This window comes from Electrona antarctica (assembly GCF_951216825.1).
Source record: "Electrona antarctica genome assembly, chromosome: 7".
NCBI classification, from domain to species: Eukaryota; Metazoa; Chordata; class Actinopteri; order Myctophiformes; family Myctophidae; genus Electrona; species Electrona antarctica.
Genome location: NC_136812.1, coordinates 51,998,756 through 52,023,278, shown reverse-complemented (window position 1 = coordinate 52,023,278; position 24,523 = coordinate 51,998,756). Strand labels below are relative to the sequence as shown.

At 44.0% G+C, this 24,523-nt stretch overlaps 1 protein-coding gene across 4 annotated transcripts in view; it reads left to right on the top strand.

Moving 5' to 3' along the window:
* The window catches only part of slain2 (SLAIN motif family, member 2), a 72,053-nt gene that overhangs the window by 25,251 nt on the left and 22,279 nt on the right, over positions 1–24,523 (top strand). For all 4 annotated transcript variants that reach the window (XM_079506907.1, XM_079506906.1, XM_079506905.1 and 1 more), the window contains exons 3-5: positions 17,877–18,092; positions 19,615–19,791; positions 23,725–24,162. In XM_079506907.1, the coding sequence (XP_079363033.1) occupies positions 17,877–18,092; positions 19,615–19,791; positions 23,725–24,162 (831 nt within the window). The remainder of the gene's footprint in view (positions 1–17,876; positions 18,093–19,614; positions 19,792–23,724; positions 24,163–24,523) is intronic.

Below are 24,523 nucleotides of genomic sequence, written 5' to 3'. Positions count from 1 at the left end.
ACGCTGCGCTGTGCATAGACTGGGCTGTACAAAGTTATTTCAGTGTTATCGTTGCAGAATGTGCTGCGTTTCATGTCCGTCTTTGGAAGATATTGAAATGGTTTCAGACTTCTAGTCGGTGTGATTCAGTGGTCTGAAAGCACATGCATTAGAATGACTTCTAGTCGGTGTGATTCAGTGGTCTGAAAGCACATGCATTAGAATGACTTCTAGTCGGTGTGATTCAGTGGTCTGAAAGCACATGCATTAGAATGACTTCTAGTCGGTGAGATTCAGTGGTCTGAAAGCACATGCATTAGAATGACTTCTAGTCGGTGTGATTCAGTGGTCTGAAAGCACATGCATTAGAATGACTTCTAGTCGGTGTGATTCAGTGGTCTGAAAGCACATGCATTAGAATGACTTCTAGTCGGTGTGATTCAGTGGTCTGAAAGCACATGCATTAGAATGACTTCTAGTCGGTGTGATTCAGTGGTCTGAAAGCACATGCATTAGAATGACTTCTAGTCGGTGTGATTCAGTGGTCTGAAAGCACATGCATTAGAATGACTTCTAGTCGGTGTGATTCAGTGGTCTGAAAGCACATGCATTAGAATGACGTCAACATGTTGTGTGAAAAGGGCTTCTAGGTAACTTATATCAGTGGTTCCCAAAGTAGGGTCCGGGGACCCCCAGGGGTCCTTGAGGGAGATCCAGGGGGTCCCCCAGCTAAATGACGGTTAGGAACCAAATGGACCCTTATGGGTCTGTAACTCTGAGAGGTCCGTTTGGTTCCATTTGTACACTCTCAGAGTTCAATTAACATTGATTTTACAATATAAATTGGGGGTCCCAGAGATAGAAATGCCATTAAATGGGGAGTCCGTAGCTTAATGCATGTCAAACTGGGGGTCCTTGACATTAAACGGATTAAGAATCACTGCTAGTTCCGTAAAACTCTTCTCTTATGGAGGTCCCTGGCATAACCTTTTAAATGTATATTATTGTCAACTGCCATTTTCACCGTTTCTCTGAACCTGTTCAACTGTTTCAACAGAAGGTGTTGTAAGTTTTACCCATAGAGTATATAAAGGATAGAGACCGAACTGGAGCACTAGCCCCGCCCCCAAGCTATTCATTTCGATGAAGTTGCTCAGTGGCGTTTTGAAGCACCCGGAAGACTGCCGGAAGTACCTCCTCCGGACCTCAAATTTGAGGTCCGGGGTGACGTATGGGTGACGTAGGGAGTGATGGTCCTACGTGTCCGTGCACGGGTCCGCCTGCAGTCCTTCCTCTTACCACTAGGGCCCAGAGCTTCAACGTTGGAGCGCCTCACTGGCCCCTTGGTTTTACCCAACAGGGGTCGACACTAAGGTCTCAGGGTCACTTGCCCGTCGTCAGGCGAGTACAGGTCATGTTCTACTTCCCCAAAGGTCATGCCAAGTTGCCCACTTGGCCGCGGTGTTGTTTTTGGCAGTGCATTTCTGTTTTAGATTCAGTCGTAGTCTTGAATAGTTTTCATTTAGTTTTAGTCACATTTTAGTCACCTGGAAGGTTTTGGTGTTGGTCTAGTTTTAGTCAGCTAAATATCATAAGATTTTAGTCGACTAAATCTACGGTTGATTTAGTCGAACAAAATGTATTGTGGCGGGCATTGAGGCCGTCGTAATGACTGTCAATAGCTGATCTACAAGCCCACAACGCGTCGCAGCGCGACGCGTTGTGAACTTGTAGATCGGCTATTTTCAGCATGCAACTAATTGTAAAATGAAATACTGGACCTCTTGTCCACTCCTAACATTTTAGTCTAGTTTTTATTTGTTGACGAAATTGTCAGTATATTTAGTTTTAGTCGTCATAGCTTAGTTTTCATTTAGTTTCCATTTAGTTTTCGTCAGTGGAAAAAGGTAGTCGACGGACATTTTTCGTCTTAGTTTTAGTGTTAACTGTCAGGATTTAGAAGACATTTGTAGAATCGTCCTCAGGTCTGTCCCCTCTCAAACGAGCACTTGACCGCTTCAGGCGCAACCTGAAAGCAAACTCCACCTGCCGCAAAGTTTTATTTACCTGCCTGGGGCAGGTGGGGCAACCCTTAGTGTCAATTCCTGGGGCCATAATAGGGATGCCAGGTTGAACGTGGTTATGAGGGAGGGCACGGTGGCACAGTCGGTAGTGCTGTCGCCTCACAGCTAGAAGGTCCGGGGTTCGATTCCCGCTGGGGGCGCTGTGGGCCGTGTTCCCTCCTCCGTGTCATCAGTGCCCATACCCGAGGCGGGGTTGGCGAAAGGGCCTTACTGTGTGGAGTTTGCATGTTCTCCCCGTGTCCCCTAGGGTAGGTACCCTCACAAAAAACATGCAGTAATCCTGGTCTCTAAACTACCTCCCCCTGGCCAGCCGGGGCGCCTGATGGAACTGGTCGGAATAACGTGTTCCTTCCACTCGCTACGTCTGGCCGGGGGAAACTCGGGTGAAAAGAAGCAGCTTGGACTCCTCATGCCTAGAAGGAAGCATGAGGTCAGTCCGCTGCCCCCCCAGGTTGGCAGAGGAAGTGTAGCGCCCAGGATTACATTAGATAATTGACACTGGGTGAAAAAATTGGTTACAAAATTGTGGGATAAAAATTATATAAAAGTGGTTATGAGGAGGAGGAGAGACGCTGAAATCTAAAACGCCTAACCTCCAGCCAAAAGAGCGTGGCTGCCATTCCATTCCTCTCCTCTCCTCTCCGCTGCTCAGGTCTCATCCTGCACGTTACACGCTATGGTCCAGTGTTGTTTTTGGCAGCACATTTTGATTTTGGTTTTAGTCAGTGTCTTGAATAGTTTTCATTTAGTTTTAGTCACCGGGAATGTTTTGGTGTTCGTCTGCTTTCAGTCGACTGAATATCAAGATTTTAGTCGACTAAATCTACAGTTGATTTAGTCGACTAAAATATGTTTTGGCGGGCCGTCGTAAAGGCTGATTTTCAGCTGCGACGCATTGTGTGCTTGTCGATCGGCTGTTTTCAGCATGCAACCAAGTGCTAAACTGACTTATACTGGATCTCTTGTCCACTAGTCCCTTCCTAACATTTTAGTCTAGTTTTTATTTGTTGACGAAATATATTTAGTCTTTGTTTTAGTCATCGCACCTTAGTTTCCATTTAGTTTTTGTCAGTGGAAAAAGGTAGCCGACGAACATTTTTCGTCTTAGTTTTAGTCGACGAAATCAACACTGCTATGGTCATGTAGGCAGGGTGGGTCGGGACCCAGTGTTTTGGGTCGGGACACATTTTTATGCGTCCCTTCCTTTATTTTTTGGTTTCCTACATCTTGTTTTTAATTATTATTTCAAGACATAAAAAAAAAAAAAAACATTCCCAAAAAGCTAAATAAATCATGAATTAAAAGCACATCTTTTTTTTTGTAATTTCACGAAGAAATCAAAGAAATTCCATAAATTAGAAGAAGTAGGAACATTAGAAGTGATACATTTAGTAGTGAAAATAGCCGATCTACAAGCTCACAACGTGGCGCGAAGCGACACGTTGTGAGCTTGTAGATCGGCTATTTTCACTAGTTTGGGTCCCGGCCGGGTGAATATCACATTCTGTTTCGGGTCACGGGCTGTAAACTGTGGGAACTACTGTCTTGTCTTGAGGGCTGTCTTTGGAAGGCCTCTATCTGCTGTATTTTCACAATAAGAGCCTCTGTGTTGAGCTTTATTTGTGTCGGGGGTCAGGTGCCATCCTGTATTTAGTGATTCCATTGTTTTGCAATTGCAAGCCCCTGATCTCTCTCTCTCTCTCTCTCTCTCTCTCTCTCTCTCTCTCTCTGTCTAGACACTGACTCTGGGCTCTTCTGGTCTCTTTTCTCAGGACCCAGAAGCAAAGATTTGAGTTATAAAAACATTCGCTCTGAAAGAATATATATTAAAAAGATTTACACCCACAGGGTGGGTGGCGGTGGCTCAGGGGTAGAGTGGCTGGATGGTAACCGTAATGTTGCCAGTTCAAACCCGGGCTCCCCCAGAGTTAGTGTCAAAGTGTCCTTGAGCAAGACACTGAACCCCTAATTGCTCCCGATGTGCTGGCTGGTACCTTGCATGGTTTCCGCTGCCATCGGTGTATGAATGGGTGAATGTAATGCACAATCTATGTAAAGCGCCTTGGATAAAGGAGCTATATAAATGCACCATTCACCATTTACATTAAAAAAAAAAAAAAAGCAGATCTGCAAGCTGTGAGTGCCGCGCTGTGAGCTTGCAGATCTGCTATTTTTCCAATAGCTAAAGTATAACACAATGCTTAAAAGGGGTTCCCGCCCTGAATGGGCTAAATAACATTGTCGCTGACATACTGACTGAGTCAGATTGTTGTCTTCATGTCCCGCTCCGCCCCAGGTGTTGCAGGGGCCGTCCTCCCCCTGTAATCTAACCACAATGTGGTCCATCTAGTGACTTCTTCTTCACACTCCTGTGAAGTGAGCGGTGCCTTTTTATCATGTCATAGGGGGAACCGGCTAAACGGAGCGCGTAAACTTTACGAGCACTGTAAAAAGTATTATACTGTAGTGGCGCGTGGCTAATGTTTTACCTCGAGGCACAACGGTGACGGTCACGAACTATGTGAAGTGTAGGCTATGCTGTTAACCCGGTTCTGGGTGGGAACCCCTTTTGGTGTTGTTAAGCATTATGTTCTACGTTAGCTATTGGAAAATTGCAGATCTACAAGCTCTTTGTAGATCTGCTATTTTTGGGGAAAATCGTGAAAATGTGGTGCAAATGTTTGAATATATATTCTTTCAGAGCGAGTGTTTTTAACTCGAATCTTTGCTTCTGGGGAGAGGGGGTCCCTGGCTGGAACAACATATTTTCAGATGGGTCGGCGGCCAAATACAGATAATTCTGGGGGTCCCTTGATGTGAAATAGTTTGAAAACCACTGACATAGAAACATGGGTGTTTTAAAGAAAACTATCAGGATTTGGGAAGACATTTTGTAGAATCGAACCTCAGGTTGGAACGTATACTGCAGCTACGCTATCACCAGACCTTATCACCCCCCCAGGCACAGTCGGACAGGGCTTTGGCAGGTATTACAGTACAGTCAGACAGGTATGTGGAAAGCTATTGGAACAGACATAAACAACGTTGACAGCAGTACGGCAGGTGAAAGCGGTGTGCACCTTCTTTAACGTCGAAATTTAAATAATGTCTTCTAAATTCTGACAGTTTTCTGAAATGCCTCCTGTTTCTGTATCAGTGGTTCTCCATATTTCATGTTTTGTCAAGGACCCCCAAAAATGATAATTGGCCACCGACCCCCATCTGAAAATATGTTGTTCCAGGGACCTCCTCCCAGAAGCAAAGATTTGAGTTAAAAACGTTCACTCTGAAAGAATATATATTCAAAGATTTGTGCCACATTTTCACGACTTTTCAAAAATAGCAGACCTACAAGCTCGTAGCGCGCCACTCGGTGGCGCGCTATGAGCTTGTAGATCTGCTATTTTTCAATGCCTAAAGCATAACGTAATGCTTACAACACCAAAAAGGGGTTCCCCGCCTAAAATGGGTTAAGTAGCCAGCCGCATGACATTGTTTGTGTCATCAGCGAAAATGAGCGCTCGGTGCACTGTGATTGTGACCCATTGTAAATGCCATCTGTTGTGTGAGGCGTGTCATGCTTGTTTCTAAATGCCAGGTGTGCTGAATGATGAGTAATTGGACCTTGGAGTTGCAAAGGAGGCTGAAAAACAGCCAAAAGACATGCACATCTACAACCTACTAGGCTGGGTGCCGGATTTAAAAAAAAAAAAAACGGTGATGGTACAAGAATGGAAAGAGTCTGGGAACACCAAAATTCCACTCCCAAACCTATTGTTGGTTAGTTTAGACTAGTCATTGGTTAGACATGGGTTAAGGTTAGGTTTAGGTGTGCTGCCCCGTGGGAGGTTAGGTTTAGGTTTCTGGTTTAAGGACTTCAGTGTTTTGTACCAAACTATTGTATGAGTACCGAACAAAGAATGTTTGCTTTCGCCATCTTTGTTGAAGAGTCTGGGCAATTAAGTTTTAGTCTTACTAGAAGTACTAAAAATGTCTCAATCTTATATTTAGTTTTAGTCTGGCTTAATCTAGTTGTATAGGTTGTAGTTGTAGGACTAATGACTAGTCTAACCAATGACTAGTCTAAACCAAAAACTGTCTAAACTAAGTACTGCACCCGATTAGATTCAATTTATTGTCACTGCACAGAGTATACAAATACTTTGACAATGAAATTAACGGATCACTTTAACTTGAATGGTAACGTTTCGAGCCGCAAACGGACTCTTCTTCAGACCTTTTGGAACTTTGGAACCACTTGAGCCATATATATATATGTGACTAAATTTGACTGAGGGACTGCCATTGGATTTTTTTGAATTTTTTGTCAATTTTTCATAGCTTCAAATTGACATATTGGTTGTTCAGTTTGGCCCACCAGTTTTGGAGATATGGCTCATAGAGTTATGTCTTGCAGAAAACAGCGAGTTGAGAAAACAGGCTTGAAAGGTTCACTTCTGTTGTCTCTAACATTACACCTAGCTACATGTTTAAGCATTTATTTCATATTTACATGTCGATTTCAGCTCTGACACTTATTTCAGACATGCTCTAGTATGTGCAGAGTCTGCCTGTGCTATAAACTCATTTTGAAAAAGAAAATTAAAAAAAAGTTTTTCTCCTCTGGTGAAAAGCTGTAATTTGCGCGATGGCAGTCTCTCAGTCAAATCTGGTCACATATATATATATATATTACTTTCGTTGTACGACAACATTCATGTCACGTTTTGGTCCATTTTATTTTCCACCTATATAATGACATGGCCCAAAATAGAAACGCAAGGTTGAAAACCGCTTAATGTCATCTAGCGTTTAGGCCCTCAGGCAGGAGAACGAGCTCTCGTGCTGCCGGTTTTGACTGGGTTGTTTTGGGACGAAGGATTTCCAGGACACTTCTATTTCTGTTGGTCCCGTGTGTGTGTGTGTGTGTGTGTGTGTGTGTGTGTGTGTGTGTGTGTGTGTGTGTGTGTGTGTGTGTGTGTGTGGTGTGTAACGCTTCCCGTGAGGTTTCACTGGTCTGCGTTTCTTCTATGGTGGAAGTTTTTTGGTACGCAGGGTTGCTGTGACGAAGCGCGCCGTCTCAACTCTGTGAGCTACTGACATCGTTTGTGTTGTGTAGGCAGTGGTGGGGGAAAAGCAGTTTTACTCAAGCCATTCAGGACGGGTCGGGTCTATTTAAGCATTATGTTATACTGTAGCTATTGGAAAATAGCAGATCTACAAGCTCGTAGTGCGGCACCGAGTGCCTGGGCGCGTGCGTTCCTGGGGGTCTGGATGTTCCGGGGACCCCCCCCGGGCACCCCCACATGGTAACTCTGTCATTTCTCTACCGTTTCGGACGCGGGGCGGCTCGCCGGAATGAGCCCCCCCTCCCACCGGGAACCACCACACAGAGTTGCACCACTCACTTCACACAGGTGTGATTTTATTTTTTCTTACATTTTTATTCCACACTTTTGCAGTGACATATTGCATACATACATGTTATACATAAGTGCATACATATACACATAATTACCAGTGGTTTCATTTCATGGTGGTCAGTGCTTGCTTGTGGAATTTTCTCATTTTTTAAAAACCCACCAGTTTTCCCCCTGCTCCCCAGCTCCCAAGATCGGAGAGGAAAAAGGGTGAAAACAGCATGTTGACTCGGCCTCAGATCAGATGGCATTATGCTCCTTGTGAATTCAATTCAATTCAATTCAAAGGGCTTTATTGGCATGAGAAAACATACGTTTACATTGCCAAAGCAGAAAGCACAATACATCAATACATCAATACAATCAAAACAAAAAATATGTACATTTGAACGTCAGAATCTTCAATAGATCAATTTCTATATTGTACCAAGATCACTGGATGCAGGTATAGTGCAGGAATATACACAATGATTAGTCTTTAGGGTGGTTGTGTTCCGTTTGATATCCTTCTCCTATCACAGCAACTCACAAATCTTGCTGCTGTGTTTGCACATTGTTGTACTTCGCCCAGCAGAATTGAATTCATTGTGACAACGACAGAACAAAGTCTGCACCCTCTCGGGTGAATTATACACTCCTCTAATCCAATGAGATGGCTTGAAGTGAATCAAAGTGAGAGATGAGAGGCTGCCAGTGTTTATAAAAGTTTTCAACTAGAGCCGTGGACGGCAAATTTATCTTTTCTTTCTCACATCCTGCATCTTTCTTTAGGCTGTGTTTTTGGTGAATTAATTTCCTTGGATCGTTTACCATGGAATCGGTTATGTTTGATATCTCGGTGTCTGGGCTTATCACATTGTTCATGATATTGTATGAGCCACTCGTATATATCGACACGCTGGCTGGTGTCACGGTCAGCTTTATTAACCCATTTGGGCCTGACCTCAAAATAAATAAAAAAAAAATCTAAATCCTCCAGTTTTTCTGAAATAAATATTTTCACGATTTTTCAAAAATAGCAGACCTACAAGCGCGCTATGAGCTTGTAGATCTGCTATTTTTGAATAGCTAAATTATAACATGATGTTTAAAACACCAAAAGGGGTTCCCGCCCAAAATGGATTAAAGTTGACTTTGAATTTCCCTCGCATATCATTATTTGTCGTCTGACACAATGCTCTACCGCTACTCTCATTAGGCTATACATACTGTACACCCCAGGCTATGTCAGTAAAACAGTGGAATGTTAATTTAAAGGCATGTGTAAAATGAACCCCCTACAAGTTAAATGACCTCTTGTCTCTGTATTGTTCCGTGTAGCCTAGGGCTGCAGAGCTCTGGCCAGGGTGGTCACACTCACAGTTATTACACACTCGTCTAAATGCAATGATTTAATTTTGACGTATTTCATGGCTTGGTTGAATGCTTAATTCTGATTGGTCACTCGCTGAATTCAGCGGTGTGTTATTTCTTGATAAGACTATGATAAACAGCCTAATCAAACCCTCAAAGCACCTGCTGATTTACTGCCATTTCCAACATGACAGCCATGTAAACACACACACAGTCATTCACAGCTAAATATTGCTCTCAAAAATGTTTTGTGAGAAATGGACAAAGGCAAGTAAAAGACACGTTGGGGGCAAGTGGAGTTTGCGTTCGGGTTGCCCGACGGGCAAGTGTGTTTGAATGGGAAAGCAAACGTTGTCATTAAATATGATGGTTATTCATGAAAGAACAAAATAATGCTTCCGTTTACCAAGTAGCAGTTAAAGGACCACTTTACCACTTTTCAACCTATCTTCATATACTAGGCCCTCACTAATAATCATGTGTCTCATAGGAAGGCTGTGGGCAGTTCAGAAACCCGTCCACCAGTGACATCATCGAATCCAAGCTAATAGAAACTGCAGGCTTTCTAGTCCTGAAAAGTTGCAATGCGAAAATGGAAGCCATCTTTCTCATTGCCATTTTATCATGATTATTAGTGAGGACCTATTTTATGAAGATACGTTGAAAAGTGGTGAAGTGGTCCTTTAACGCTCACTCAGACTTTCAAAGTGACTGTCGCCACTCTGCAGTCGATTTGGATTTAACACGAGTTTGGTTGACTTTTTGGGCAAGTGCTGTGCCTCTGAGACCTCGGCGTCAACCCCTGTAATGTAATCAATTGTAATCACAATTATGTTGTCGTTATCGTCATAATCGTGTACATGTATGTTGGAAAATGTTCATATATAAAAATGCAGAAATGGCAGATCTACAAGCTTGCAACACGTACTTCATGATGCGTTGTAAGCTTGTAGACCAGTTATTTCCACTATGTTTTTAACCCATTTTGACCTGAGATCAGATTCTAAAAATGTCTTGTAGATCTGCTATTTTTCAATAGCTAAAGTATAACATAATGCTAACACCAAAAGGGGTTCCCGCCCCAAAATGGGTTAAAGTATAACTTCATTTAAAAGAAAATGCCAGTAATTTGTTGGTATATTTCAGTTTCATTATTGACAATCGTCAAACTAAATGTGTAATCATCACGTCCCTAACTCTGGCTTAAGGAGTCAAGAGAGAAGGGTATAACATGTGTGTGTGTTTCCGAGGCTAAGAGAAGGGCAATGCCTGCAGCTCACACAGCCACGGTTGCGTTTCCCCACAACATGGTTGACAGTAGACACATTGTCAAGGCAAGACAAGTCAAGCACCCACAGCTAGATGCCAGATGTCAACTTAACTTGACCTTGACCCGTGCGTGACGTCTTGTCCATAAAATATCAGGAGGACATGAGCCTGTAGAATGATGGCTTTGATATGTAGTTGGTTAGTTACTGTATTGACACATTAATAATGTATAAAACATTGGGTCCAAACAATAATAAAAAATCACACCCGTGTGAACTGAGTGGTGCAAGGTCTTATATAGTCTGTGTTTCAATATTTTTTTTTATATATTTCTATATAGTCTGATCAGCTATGTCAGTGACGTCACACACTAACCATAGCAACCATGCTCGTTTGTTTGGTACGAACACGGGTACACGGGTACAAAGCCAGTTGTTGGGAGTGGTTTGCACCACTCAAAAACCCATGAATAAAAACTTTAAAAGGGTACGATACATTACAATACACAATACATACACAACACCAAATCCCTTTACAACAGGGGCTTCCTATTGCTCCAAAAGTGACAGGCCAGGCATGTATAGCATACGCAAGGTCTCTCTGTTGTAGCCTGGCTAATAAGCCAGACTCAAATCACACTGTCGTGTGGTATTTGAGTCTGGAGATGCTGTGTATGGATCTTGTTTCCCGGGGGGCGGGTTCAAACATTTTCTCTTTGACGCAATTGGTCAGAGCTACTGTCAGTCAAAGGTCTCAAGCATTGAACGTCACTGTACCAAAGCCTGCCCTTATTGCATACCGTGTCCCGATTGGCCACACCAGTTCTCTGGTGTAGGAAATGGGCATACAATTGAGCCTCTCCAGACCGTAATCCGCTGGCAGGCAATTTATTTTTTGCCAGCGGCTGATTCGGTCTGGCTTATTAGCCAGGCTATCTCTGTTGGTGCCCACAAAGAGTGAGCTCAAATCAGTACAGTGACCCGTGTCCATATTTCACTCTGATGTCTTGTGTGAGGGGGACACAACAGGTTTAGTTTTCTGATCGGGGTGACCAATATGTTTTCTGATCGGGGGTGACCAATATGTTTTCTGATCGGGTGACCAGTATGTTTTCTGATCGTAGCAGAAGGCATGTGTACGACTGAAGCAGGTCCACCTTTTGTAACGTTTGTTTATAGCCTCTGGCTAATGGGCGTAGTAGTAAGTAGTAGTAGAGCTTTTTTGGTATGTGTTGTTGTTGGTGTTGACATTCCTGGGCGGCTGGTCCGACCAGCGCAGCGGCGAAAGTGGAATTTCCTAAAAATGATGCAGGATGACCTGGCAGGAAAGAGACGCCAGGAGAAAGGGAGTTGGTCATAAAAGGGGCACCCTTTCTTTTTTTTTTTTTTTTCATTTGCCAACCAGCTGTGTAAACACACCCAAACACAGAGGCAGCGAGGGAGAGAAGTTAGAGGGATGAGTAAAGCAGTGGCCAGTGGCCGTGGAGATGAGGGGGAATCAAGGGGCCAGTAAGAATAGCTGGGGGGGCGGAGCTTCGCGCCAGTTCAGTCTCTATCCTTTTATATACTCTATGGGGGGAATACACGCAGTAAACACAAGAACAATAACGCGTATCGATTGGTAGTTAAGGAGTGCACACTGTGATGATGTGATGTGATGTTATGCAGTGCTATAGCTTGGCCAGGCAGTGATGTAAACAGGTTTTCAATGTAATGAGTCCCAGGGACATTTTATGAGTCCCACTTCAACGACGTTGGGAGCCTTTTTTTTTGTGCCATTTTTACAAATTGCAGCATTTAACTCCCATTTCATTTTATATGGTTATAATGTGGTTATATTCATGTAGAAAACGGTAGAAGAAATGATTATTATAACTAAAGCTAGCAAAATAAAGTAGAATATAAAAAACAGTACAGTATAGTACAGTAGTGCATCCCGTGGATGCAGAGGTCATTGTTTTATTGCGTCCCTTAACTATAGACCTAGCTTCCTCTACTACGGTCATCGCCCATGAGGACGGACGAATAACAGTCTAAGTCCACACTATTGACCCATAATGTATAAATGATAGATAAGGGTTCAGGACAACGAGGCCTTTTGGTGGAGGGGTCAGAATGAAATTTGGACTTAGACTGTTTTTCGTCTGTGGTACTCATTGTGTTTATCCAACATAATCAGGCACAACATTTTCCGGTGAGAAAAGAAACTGCCGTAATTATTATTTAATTTAGTTTTCTTATAAAATAGGTTTTCTTTTTTTTTCTGTTCTTTTTTTCGGTTTTATTACGTAGTAAGTAGCGGTATTAACCCATTTAGGCCTGACTTTCGAAATGTATGTCTTCTAAATCCTGACAGTTTTCTGAAATACCTCATGTTTCTATATCAGTGGTGCTCAATATGTCTTGTCAAGGACCCCACAAAGTATATGTAATTGGCCGCCGACCCCCATCTGAAAATATGTTGTTCCAAGGGACCACCCCAGAAGCACAGATTTTAGTTAAAAACGTTCGCTCTGAAAGAATATATATATATTTGCACCACATTTTGACGATTTGTCAAAAATAGCAGACCTACAAGCTCGTAGCGCGGCACTCGGTGCCGCGCTACGAGCTTGTAGATCTGCTATTTTTCAATAGATAAAGTTTAAAATAATGGTTGAAACAGCAAAATGGGTTCCCGCGCAAAATGGGTTCACCCGTTTCAGACCTGAGACCAGATTCTACAAATCCTGACAGTTTTCAGAGAAAAAAAACATGTTTCTATTAAATATAACTGGTTCTCAAAGGTTTTCATGTCAAGGAGGACCCCAAAAAACTATATGTAATTATCGGCCACCGACTCCCCATCTGAAAATATACCTGAATGGGTTAAGAAGACTACTGACTAGAGAAAGGAGACATGCAAGACAAATGTGGGTCTGAACTCGTGGCTCCGTGCTCAAAAGGAGAATTATGATCTACACGAATATATGTTTCCAGGACACAAAACTCCCGGTACAAAAAAAAACCCTTAACCCATTCTGTACGGGAACCCCTTTTTAGTGTTTTAAGCATTATACTTTAGCTATTGAAAAAATAGCAGATTTACAAGCTCATAGCGTGGCACCGAGTGCTGCGCTACGGGTCGTTAAAATGTGTGCATATATTTTTTCCGAGCAAACGTTTTTAACTCAAATCTTTGCTTCTGGAACAACATATTTTCAGATGGGGGTCAGTGGCCAGATACAGATAATTCTGGGGGTCGTTGACCTGAAAAGGTTTGAGCACCACTGACATAGAAACATAGGTTTTTCAGAAAACTGTGTAGGCTTTAGAAGACATTTTTTAGAATCGTCCTCAGGTCTAAAGTGGTTAAGTAAAAGTTTCCACAGAACATAAAAAAAACATTCAATAATGACCTCGGAATTGGATTATAAAGGCAGTGCGGGCGAGAGTTGTAGCCACATGGTTTCTTTGTCATCATTGTAATGTTCCTTCTCTGGTGCCTTTTTCTTTTTCCAGGCCTCAGTTCTATGTTTCCCTTCCTCCCCATCAGCCCAGTCTCAGTCTCTCTCATGGCCCCCGGAGTCTCTCTATGAAGACTCTTGTCTCTCACCGAGAGACTATGGACCCTTTTGACGTCCGTTAGGTTGGGCCCTGCAGCCGGGGCTCACAGAGGCTCGCATTGTTGCGCTGCTGGGTTTGAAGCGAGCTTATTGTTGTTGATGTCCGTCCGCTGTGTTGTGATGAGGGAGCTCTCTGTCCGAGCCCTGCTGAACCATATGCTTTAAGAGACTGGAGTCTGGAGTAGAAACCAACCCCAACCAGCCAGGCAGCCATGTTGTTTCCTGTTGCCAAACGCACTGCAGACAGAGCTCACCGAGACAATAAAGACCATTATTATTATCATTATTATTGAAGGTGGTAACAGTCCATTTGCTCTGTTTGCGCTGTGGGCGCTGGGGGCGTGTTCCCTCCTCCGTGTCATCAGTGCCCATACCCGAGGTGGGGTTGGCGAAAGGGCCTTTCTGTGTGGAGTTTGCATGTTCTCCCCGTGTCCCCTAGGGTAGGTACCCTCACAAAAACATGCAGTAATCCTGGTCTCTAAACTACCTCCCCCTGGCCAGCCGGGGCGCCTGGTGGAGGGGAAAGGAACTGGTCGTAATAACGTGTTCCTTCCACTCGCTACGTCCGGCCGGGGAAACTCCCCCCTGTCAGGTGAGAAGAAGCAGCTTGGAGTCCTCATGCATAGGAGGTCAGTCCGCTGCCCCCCCAGGTTGGCAGAGGAAGTGTAGCGCCCAGGATTACATTAGATAATTGGCACTGGGTGAAAAAACTGGGTTGCAAAATCGTGGGATAAAAATTATAAAAATAAAAAAAAACAGTCCATTTGCTCAGTACAATATTTCGGGGGCATATTTAGAATGTGTGCAGGCTTGAGTATGTTGAATCTAGTTTGCAATTAATGAGGATTTAGTTGAAACAATTAAATAAAATGGCGATGGTATTCAGTGTGGGGGCAGACTGTCTGTCACAGCCAGATTTGAGAGAGCAGCAGCTTTGTTGTTGCGAGGTAAAGCGGTAAAATGAGACTTTCGTGGTTGTTTTCGTCTCGGATTTAGTCCGACGGATCGTCACAGTATAACTCTATGGGGACACAAAAGCGACACAAAAGTAGGACCCGGAAGTATCTCTGGAGGGGGGGCGCTCACGTCACGGCTGAAATACTGAATAGAGGACACACTCTGAGTGAACCCACCCAGGTCCTTTGTCCAGTTAGGGCCTGTCACGTGTATTACATACCGGCAATCACAATTATTTGAGATAATCGCAATTCGTTTGACATAATCAGTTTCCATGTGATGGAAAAAGGTCCATACATTTTCAAACATTCCACTTTATTTTTAAACTTTTATTGCACCTCCATTGAGCCCCTGGTTGACTCTCTTTTGAATAGTGGCTAGTAGTTAAAAAAAATCTAATATATTTTATTTATTTGTTTGCCTGTTGCAAAGGCTATATTGTCATCCAAACCCTGCCCACAGTAACTACATTTTAGACAGGATGTGTGTAATATTTATTACAATTTGACCTACAGTAGGATCGGATGGGTCATTATTTTGATGATAAAAATATACAAATCCCAGGGGTTATTTATTATCCAAGTAATCGCTATTAATAGAATAGTAATCGATTTTTAGTTTTGGTCACTTTTACACATCCCTGCCTGATGGGAGGATGGATAGGGCGGACTACAGAATCAGGCATCAGCCAAGTTTAAATGTTCCACATGAACATTTAACCCATTTTGACCTGAGATCAGATTCTAAAAATGTCTTCTACATCCTGACAGTTTTCTGAAAAAGCTATGTTTCCATGTCAGTCGTTCTTCGATTTTTCAAAAATAGCAGACCTACAAGCTCGTAGCGCGCCACTCGGTGGCGCGCTATGAGCTTGTAGATCTGCTATTTTTCAATAGCTAAAGCATAACATAATGCTAACACCAAAAGGGGTTAAACTCTTGTTCTTGTCTTTTAATATATTGAATATTATTGCTCCAGTTGTAGCCACCATAAATACATTTCCAGCTCGTTCGAAGGTTTTTTAATCGATTCCATTCACGAGTCTGTAATCCAGGACTATTCCAGAGTCTTGCAGAGTTTTGTAAACTAGACTCTTACAGCTGTACAGTACAGTATGTTAACTACATGATGACATGTGTTAATTCTGATGAAGGCCAGCAGCCATGTTGATAAATTAAAAACATTCATTATATTATGGGAGCCAGAATGTGTGACACTTTTCTTCTTCTTTTTTAAAAGTATGTTTCCCAGTAGTCTGCACCTCACCACAGTGCTAGCCTGGAACTCGCCTATGCTTTTTATGGCATAGGCACTTTAGGCAGCTCCCGGCAGGATCCGCCGGGAGAAACTATGCGCAGCTGCGCGACATGAGACTAATTACTTAGAGCGACACAGAGAGAGAGACGAGTGTGTGTGTGTGTGTGTGCGTGTGTCAATTTAACAAAGGTGCAGACGATCAGAAATCAGCAGAGAGTGAGAGATGTTTGCACTTTGCACTACTCTATGCCGAATTGAAGTGGACTCGGACCCAGACTTCTTTTTTTCTCCCTGGAAAAAAAAACGTCTGTGTTTCCGCGGCTACAGTGCGTTGACCTTTTCTACTCTACAGTGCATTATAATAACCAACACAATGGTCTACCTGCTCTTCCATTCAGTGTTGTTTCTGGCAGCACATTTTGATTTTAGTTTTAGTTCCTAGTCTCTTGAATAGTTTTCATTTAGTGTCGGTCACATTTTAGACACCTGGAATGTGTTAGTGCAAGTCTAGTTTTTGTCGACTAAATATAAGATTTTAGTCGACTAAATCTACAGTTGATTTAGTCGACTAAAATGTATTTTGGCGGGCCTTGATGCCGTCTTAAAGGCTGGTTTTACTCTTGCTGAAAATAGCCGATCTACAAGCTCACAACACGATTTCCAGCATGCAACCAAGTGTAAAATGACTTATACTGGATCTCTTGTCCCTTCCTAACATTCTAGTCTAGTTTATAGCTGTTGACGAAATTGTCAATACATTTAGTTTTAGTCATCATAGCTTAGTTTTCATTTAGTTTCCATTTAGTTTTCGTCAGTGAAAAAAGGTAGTCGAGGGACGAACATTTTTGTCATAGTTTTAATCGACAAAAACAACACTGCTGAGACATTTTAGATCCTGTGGTCAGGTGGGGACTCCTACTGGTTGACAAGTGCTATTGCACGAAGCAGGTCAAAAACGATTTCACACAGCAATTTATCCTCTTACCAGAATAGCTGGGCTGTAGACATGAAGGGCGCTCGCGCGCAGCCACGGGACCGAAGCTCGAATCCTGGGTAGTAGGACATGAGTTGCTAATTTACTAATTACTATATAAAGCAGGACCGCAGAACCTGTTGGCGTTCTTCCAAAACCATGCATCAGCTCCACCGCTCATGACCTTCTCTAGTTTGTTGCATTGCATTCCATTCCATTTAGACCCGAGGCTGATTCTGGAAAAGAAAGAAAGTCTTCTAAATCTTAACAGTTTTCTGAAAAACCTATGTTTCTATGTCGGTTGTTCACCTTTTCCATGTCCAAGGACTCCCAGAATTATTTGTATTTATTTATGTCAGGGGTTCTCAACCTTTTTGGTTGGGGACCCCCGGAAATGCTTTGGCCATGTCTCGCGCCCCCTGCCCCGCGCCCCCCTCCCCAACCCTAACCCTAACCCCAATACAAACTGACTGCAAAAATAACCTTATTAGAGAAAATATATCATAAATGAATACTGAAACTGGATATAATCATTAAGGAAAGTGTATGCATGTACTATGTGTTCTATGTAAACTCTTCATTTCCTTTTTTTTTGTTAATAATTTGGGGACCCCCCAAAATAATTTGGTGTCCCCCCTAGGGGTCGCGACCCACAGGTTGAGAACCCCTGATTTATGTTGTCGTCCCCCCCCCCCACAGAAGCAGAAATTAGAGTTAAAAACGTTCGCTGTGAAAGAATATTTATTCAAAGAATTGTGCCACATTTTCACGATTTTTTCCAAAAATAGCAGATCTACAAGCTTGTAGCATGGCACTCGGTGCCGCGCTACAAGCTTGTAGATCTGCTATTTTTCAATAGCTTGAAGTATAACATAATGCTTCAAAAAACACAAAGGGAGTTCCCCGTCCAGAACAGCTTAATATCTTTGTAGCTCATATAATAATCCTCCTCTCCACTCCTCTCTGCTCTCCGTCTGCAGCCAACAAGCGCCGGAGCCTCTACGGAAGCCCCTACAGCCCTCAGGTGGGCTACGGCAGCCCCCAGGTGGGCTACGGCAGCCCCCAGGTGGGCTACGGCAGCCCGTACGGCACCAACGCGGCCAACAGCCCCTACAGCAGCGGCTTCAACTCGCCCTCCTCCACCCCCTGCAGAGTGCCCGCCGTCGTCCGGCAGCAGCTGATGCCCGTCAACACCGGTAGGTCGTTAGTACTATAGCTCCACATTTTCAAGCTCTTGCCGGTATACGAATGGAACCAAATGGACCCGTAAGAGTTGACAGAATTCTCTGCGGTCAGGGAGAAACCACCTAACTCCAAAGAAAACCATGTGTTTTTTAACACTAGCATGTCTGAAGTAAAATCAGACAGAAGTAGCATGTGCTTAACCCAATGGGCGGGAACCCCTTTTGGTGTTTTAAACCTTATGTTATAATTTAGCTATTGAAAAATAGCAGATCTACAAGCTCATAGCGCGCCACCGAGTGGCGCGCTATGAACTTGTAGGTCTGCTATTTTTGAAAAATCGTTAAAATGTGCCTCAAATCTTTCAGAAAATTGTCATGATTTAGAAAACTTTTTTTGTTTTTAATTTCGACGTCAGGCCTGAATGGGTTAAATTCATATTCAGAAAATGTTTCAGATGTCAAATAATGTCTGAGATGATAGAATGGTGATGGACGATGATGGTCATGGAAGGGGAACCATCTGAAAGCTTCATGGGACAAAGATAATCAACTTCAAAATCTAAAAAAAAAACGGTCAAAGATTTCCACTCTGGAAGGGGTTTTATTTTGTTATGTTTTCCCCGATAACGTAGTCGCCGTCTAAACGGAAGGCACATCAGATATTTTATTTTTGCCATCGCCGTGTAAAGATGGCCTAAGAATATATAGCAGCAATACATGTTGGTTAACTCCTATAGCGCCATTGCCGAAGATTATTGTCAAATTGAAGCCTAATTTTGATACTGACGCTTAACGCCCTTGCCGAAGATTAATGGCAATTGCGCTTTTATAGTGCATTCGATCGATCAAGCCATAATGCTACTTACGTTAGCCGGTTAGCTAGCACTCTCCAGTGCACCGGCATAGATCGATCATGTAAACAAGGCCTGTCTCGGCTCCGTCGAGCGTCCTAGGATAAGCTACTTCCGGTAGACTTGAACTGTGGCTTTTCAAAAATAAGAGCTCAAATTTAAAAAATGCTGGCGTGAATTGGATCCTAGTTTTCCAATAAATGCTAGCCGGGTAAGAGTTGAGGTGTGAAATGTGACCAGGTCTAGCAAAATGGTCCTCATCTCGCCTATAATGAAAAGGCAGAAAATCTAAAATAAACTTGATTTTTTTTGTGTGTGATTTTCGTTTTCTTTCATATTTAACACAGCTTGAATGTTGAAGAAAGTTTGCATTCCAACAGATTAATGATTTGGGCAAATTAAATGTATACATTTATAAGTCAAAGTAGGCTAGCCAGCTCTAGTTGTTGAAATGTTGTGAACATTCAAAGGGGATTTTCTCAGCTTTGGGTAAAACGGCACAATAATTTTAAAATGGTCATATCTCCTTCAAATATTTTCCAATTGCATTGAATGATACATCATATGAAAGCTTACATTATGTACCTTAATAATCTGTAAAAAACTGAAAAAATACTCTGGTCGAGATGAGGCCCTATTTGCCAGACCCGGTCACAAATGTGCGTCATTGTTGTTGTTTTCAGCTCACCAGCGCAACACCGCGGCGGCAGAGAGGAACCCCCCGCCGCTCAGCCCCCAGTCGTCTGTGGACAGCGAGCTGAGCACCTCAGAGATGGACGAGGACTCCGTGGGTTCGTCCACCACCTACAAGCTCAACGACGTCACGGACGTGCAGATACTGGCCCGCATGCAGGAGGAGAGTACGTAGAACCACTGTGGACGCCATTAAAAACACATTTTGTGCCCAAGACGTCTGTGGACGTCCTTGGTATTACCGCACGGGCATAGCCCAAGACGTCTGTGGACGTCCTTGGTATTACCGCACGGGCATAGCCCAAGACGTCTGTGGACGTCCTTGGTATTACCGCACGGGCATAGCCCAAGACGTCTGTGGACGTCTTTGAAAAAAAATAAATATATATATATATATATATATATATATATTTTTTTTTCAATCAAAACAATGATTTTTTTTTTTTTTTTATACGTGGTGCCAAAGTTTGTGTTTTCGCCATTGAGAATGCATTTGGCGTTTAAATTAAATAACTCAGAAACTATAAAACATTTCAAAGTAAAAAGTTCCAGCATGTGTCTCCACAGTCAGCTGAATTATAAAAAATGTGAATGGATTTTCTAGGTGAAAGTGATTTTTGGGCAGTTTTGCGTGGGCTCTCAATGTGTTAAAGGAGAATTCCATGCTGGAAGGCTTTTTTTTTTTTGTGGCTTTTGCCTTTATTTTATATTTTTATGGAGGGACAGACAGTAGGCTGACAGGAAATGGGGAGAGATATGGGGGGGAAGACATGCAGTAAAGGCTGTCAGGATCGGGAGTCGAACCCGCGGCACACTGCCAGACTGGATTACCAGCCAAGGTGCCTGGACCGCTGATCCATGGCCCAGGCCGCTGGAAGGCTTTCTTACCTTTCGGTGCAGTTGTTAGGTCCGCACCAAAGTGGTCCAGGTGTCATTTTGTGCAAAAAATTCATTATTGGCGGTAAGGCTGAACGATTAATCGTTTTCAAACCGAAATTGCGATTTGAAACCACGCGATTAGCAAATCGCAAAGGCTGCGATTAAAAAAAAAAATAATCATAATCAACCCGGAGCGCGTCTGATCCAGTATTTACAACACGGCTATACTGTGCTCTCTATTCTAACCAATCAGAAGTGTCCCTGCAGTGCATGTGACTGCAGTGCATGTGTACACGCTCGCGCAGTGCCCAAAACAAAGTCATCATTTACGTCTACTCTGCTCTGTGTTCAGTTCGTTGATGCTAATGCTACCATGCTAGAAGTCAGCAGCAGCTGAGGAGCAGATAGCGTCTGCGGAGCCCGAATAAACTTTCTTAAATCCGCACAATTTAATCCCAAAGAGATCAGGCACTTCGGGGATATGGCATTATTTTGGTTTTGACGTTACAGACGTCCAACAAGAGAGTTTTGTGCAAGACCTGTCATGGTACAGCGACAGTCAAAACATCCCGCAGCAACACCACAAACCTTCGCATGGCACGGGCGCTGTCCTGCTGTCCTGTCCCCTGTTTATTTTATTAATGCTACTTTGTCGTCGTCGTCCCCGATTCTAGTGAACCGGTCCCCATTGTGGTGCATGTACATTTGTAATGATTTGTCTGAGCGAGGTCCGCGAAATTGTACCGAGATCCGAGAGCCATCATTAAAAAAAAAAGCTTACACCAGGACCCGTGGTGGGAAAATAGCCGGCCAACAAGCTCATAAACATTAAAGTTAAAGTTATGAGCTTGTCTTAAACCTCAGACAAAATGATCTCTAATAATTGATAGCCTAATTCTGTCATCACATCTGTCAAAATGTAGCCTACACTTATGCAATGCATATGCTTTTATTTGGTTAAAAAAATCCCACCCGTGTGAAGTGAGGGGCGCTCTTATCATCATGACGTAAAATAGACACTAGGCCTATTTCTTTGCTCAGACAATGACATAAAATTGTCAATGGGAATTTAATGTTTGTGTAGGACGTTTGTGAACATAGTACGTGCACTGGATTTAGGAGGGGCTACTGCCCCTCCTAAACAAATAAATCAATTGAACATAATATCTAAATGTGAATATTAAATGAGAATCACAATATTGTGCTCTGATGATTAGATAACTGTAGCCTAATAGCAATTGCACTTAAATAGAAAGTCTGGAAATTACATTGCATTTATGGTCTGTATCCAGAGAGCTATTTACAATTATTTCTAACATTACAATTTTAACACACATTCTTATTGTAGTTTAAGTTAATTAAACACAGGTCAATTTGGTTAGCCTACATTATTTTGAGCTGTCTCACATCCTGTGAATCCTGACATCACTGCCTAGTAAAGTAAATTAATGGTATGCCATTTGGTAATGTTTCATTACTTTTTAAATGGACACAGTGTGAGCTTTACTTTTTAAGTGGTGCAACCACTTCATTATGGAGCTTTGTGTGTCTGTGGGTGGGTGGGTGGGTGGTTGGCTGGCTGGGTCTGTCCGAGCACGAAAATAGTGTCACTGTTGCGCAGCCTGTATAGGCCCTATATGATTATTTTAGGTGTGACAGTACAGTACAGTACAGTAATGTAGCGTAAGTCCCGGAAAAGACGCGCTGTGATTGGCCAGTGAGAGACATGGAGGAGTCGCAATGGGTGACGTCACTTGGCCAGCGAGCGACGCAGCGTTCCTTCAGCGTTCCCCCCCCCCCCCTCTTGCACACACATGGCTCCAACGAACTGCAGCGGCCAACGGGGGGGGGTGGCAACTGTCAGCAAGGGGGTGGTGAGGGTGGTCTCTCCTCCTGGTGGGGGCTCCTCACTGGCAGGTGAGCCAGTAAGGGGCAGCTGGTTACAAGAAATGTGTGGGGGGAATTCAGAAATCTGTGAAAAAAACGGGTAAAAATCAATCGACAACACATGTCGCAACCAAAACGAGACCTCTTTCACTAAGTTGAGTGTAACCCATTCTGGGCGGGAACCGCTTGTGGTGTTTTAAACATTGTTATAATTTAGCTATTGAAAAATAGCAGATCTACAAGCTCGTAGGTCTGCTATTTTTGAAAAATCGTATTTATTTCAGAAAACTGGAAGATTTAGAAGATTATTTTGTTTTAGGTCAGGCCTAAATGGGTTTGTTGCGTATGTGTACGATACGCCGAATACGATTTCCACTTCTTGAGAGTTATTCCTAGATAATGTGGAATGTTCAACCAGAACGCTTTCTAGCTAAGAATCAGATAAGGGACGGGGGAATGGAGCTGGTTGCAACAACAAGGCTGTGTGTTGTGTACGAGTAGCTGTTCACACGCTGCCTGGGGGTTCCAAACGCATGACAAGTATTGCAGGGCAGTAGAGAAACATGCAGGGGAACCGACACCCTTGTCTAATTTCACACACAATCACTTTAGTTGTGTGTGTGTGTGTATGTATGCCCAGATGACACGGTTTTGTACTGCTGTGGTTCTCAAAGACACCTAGGGGTCCTTGGGGCAGAGGAGGGGGGGGGGGGGGGGGGGGGGTTCAGTATTTTGTGTCTGTGTGTGGATGTGCAACTTGTGCGTGCACCTCTTGACCTGTGTGGATGTGCGTGTGCGTGGCATCTCTTGACATGTGTGTCACCTCTTGACCTGTGTGTGGATGTGCGTGCATCTCTTGACCTGTGTGTCTGTGTGTGGATGTGCGTGCACCTCTTGACCTGTGTGTCTGTGTGTGGATGTGCGTGCACCTCTTGACCTGTGTGTCTGTGTGGATGTGCGTGCACCTCTTGACCTGTGTGTCTGTGTGGATGTGCGTGCACCTCTTGACCTGTGTGTCTGTGTGTGGATGTGCGTGCACCTCTTGACCTGTGTGTCTGTGTGGATGTGCGTGCACCTCTTGACCTGTGTGTCTGTGTGTGGACGTGCGACTTGTGCGTGCACCTCTTGACGTGTGTGTGTGGATGTGCGTGCACCTCTTCACCTGTGTGTGTGTGTGTGTGGATGTGCGTGCACCTCTTGACCTGTGTGTGTGGACGTGCGACTTGTGCGTGCACCTCTTGACCTGTGTGTCTGTGTGTGGACGTGGGACTTGTGCGTGCACCTCTTGACCATTGTGTGTGTGTGTGTGTGTGTGTGCGTGCGTCTCTCCCCAGGTCTGAGGCAGGACTACGCGGCCACGGCCTCGCGGCGCAGCTCGGGCTCGTCGTGCCACTCGCTGCGCCGCAGCACCTTCAGCGACCACGACGACCTGGACGCCCACAGCCTGGAGGACGACGAGGACGCCACCACGGCCGGCGGCACGCTGCTGCACCACCCGACCTCCTCCTCCTCCTTCTCCAGCCGCTTCAGCCCGTCGCCGCGACACTCGCCCCGCGCCTCCCCGCGGAACTCGCCGCGCTCGCGCTCCCCGGCGCGCTCCTCCATGGAGTACGGCGGCGGTGGTGGTGGTGGTGGCGGGGGCGGGCGCGGTGGTGGTGGAGGCGGCTCGCCGCAGCCCGCCATCAGCCGCCTGCAGCAGCCGCGCCACTCGCTGCAGGGTCACGGCGGGGGCGGGGCGGCCGACCTGCAGACCAACGTGGTCAAGAACGAAGGTATGATGATGAAGCCGTTTTAGACCTGAGGACGATTCTACAAAATGTCTTCTAAAGTTTTCTTTTTTCTATGCGAGTCAAACATTTTCATGTCAAGGACCCCCAAGATTAATGTAATTGACCGCCGACCCCCATCTGAAAATATGTTGTTCCAGGGACCCCCCCCCCCCCAGAAGCAAAGATTTGAGTTAAAAACTTTGGCTCTGAAAGAATATAATATATTGAAAGATTTGCGCCACATTTTCACGATTTTTCAAAAATAGCAGATCTACAAGCTCGTAGCACGGCACTCGCGCTGCGCTATGAGCTTGTAGATCTGCTATTTTTCAATAGCTAAAGTATAACATAATGCTTAAAACAC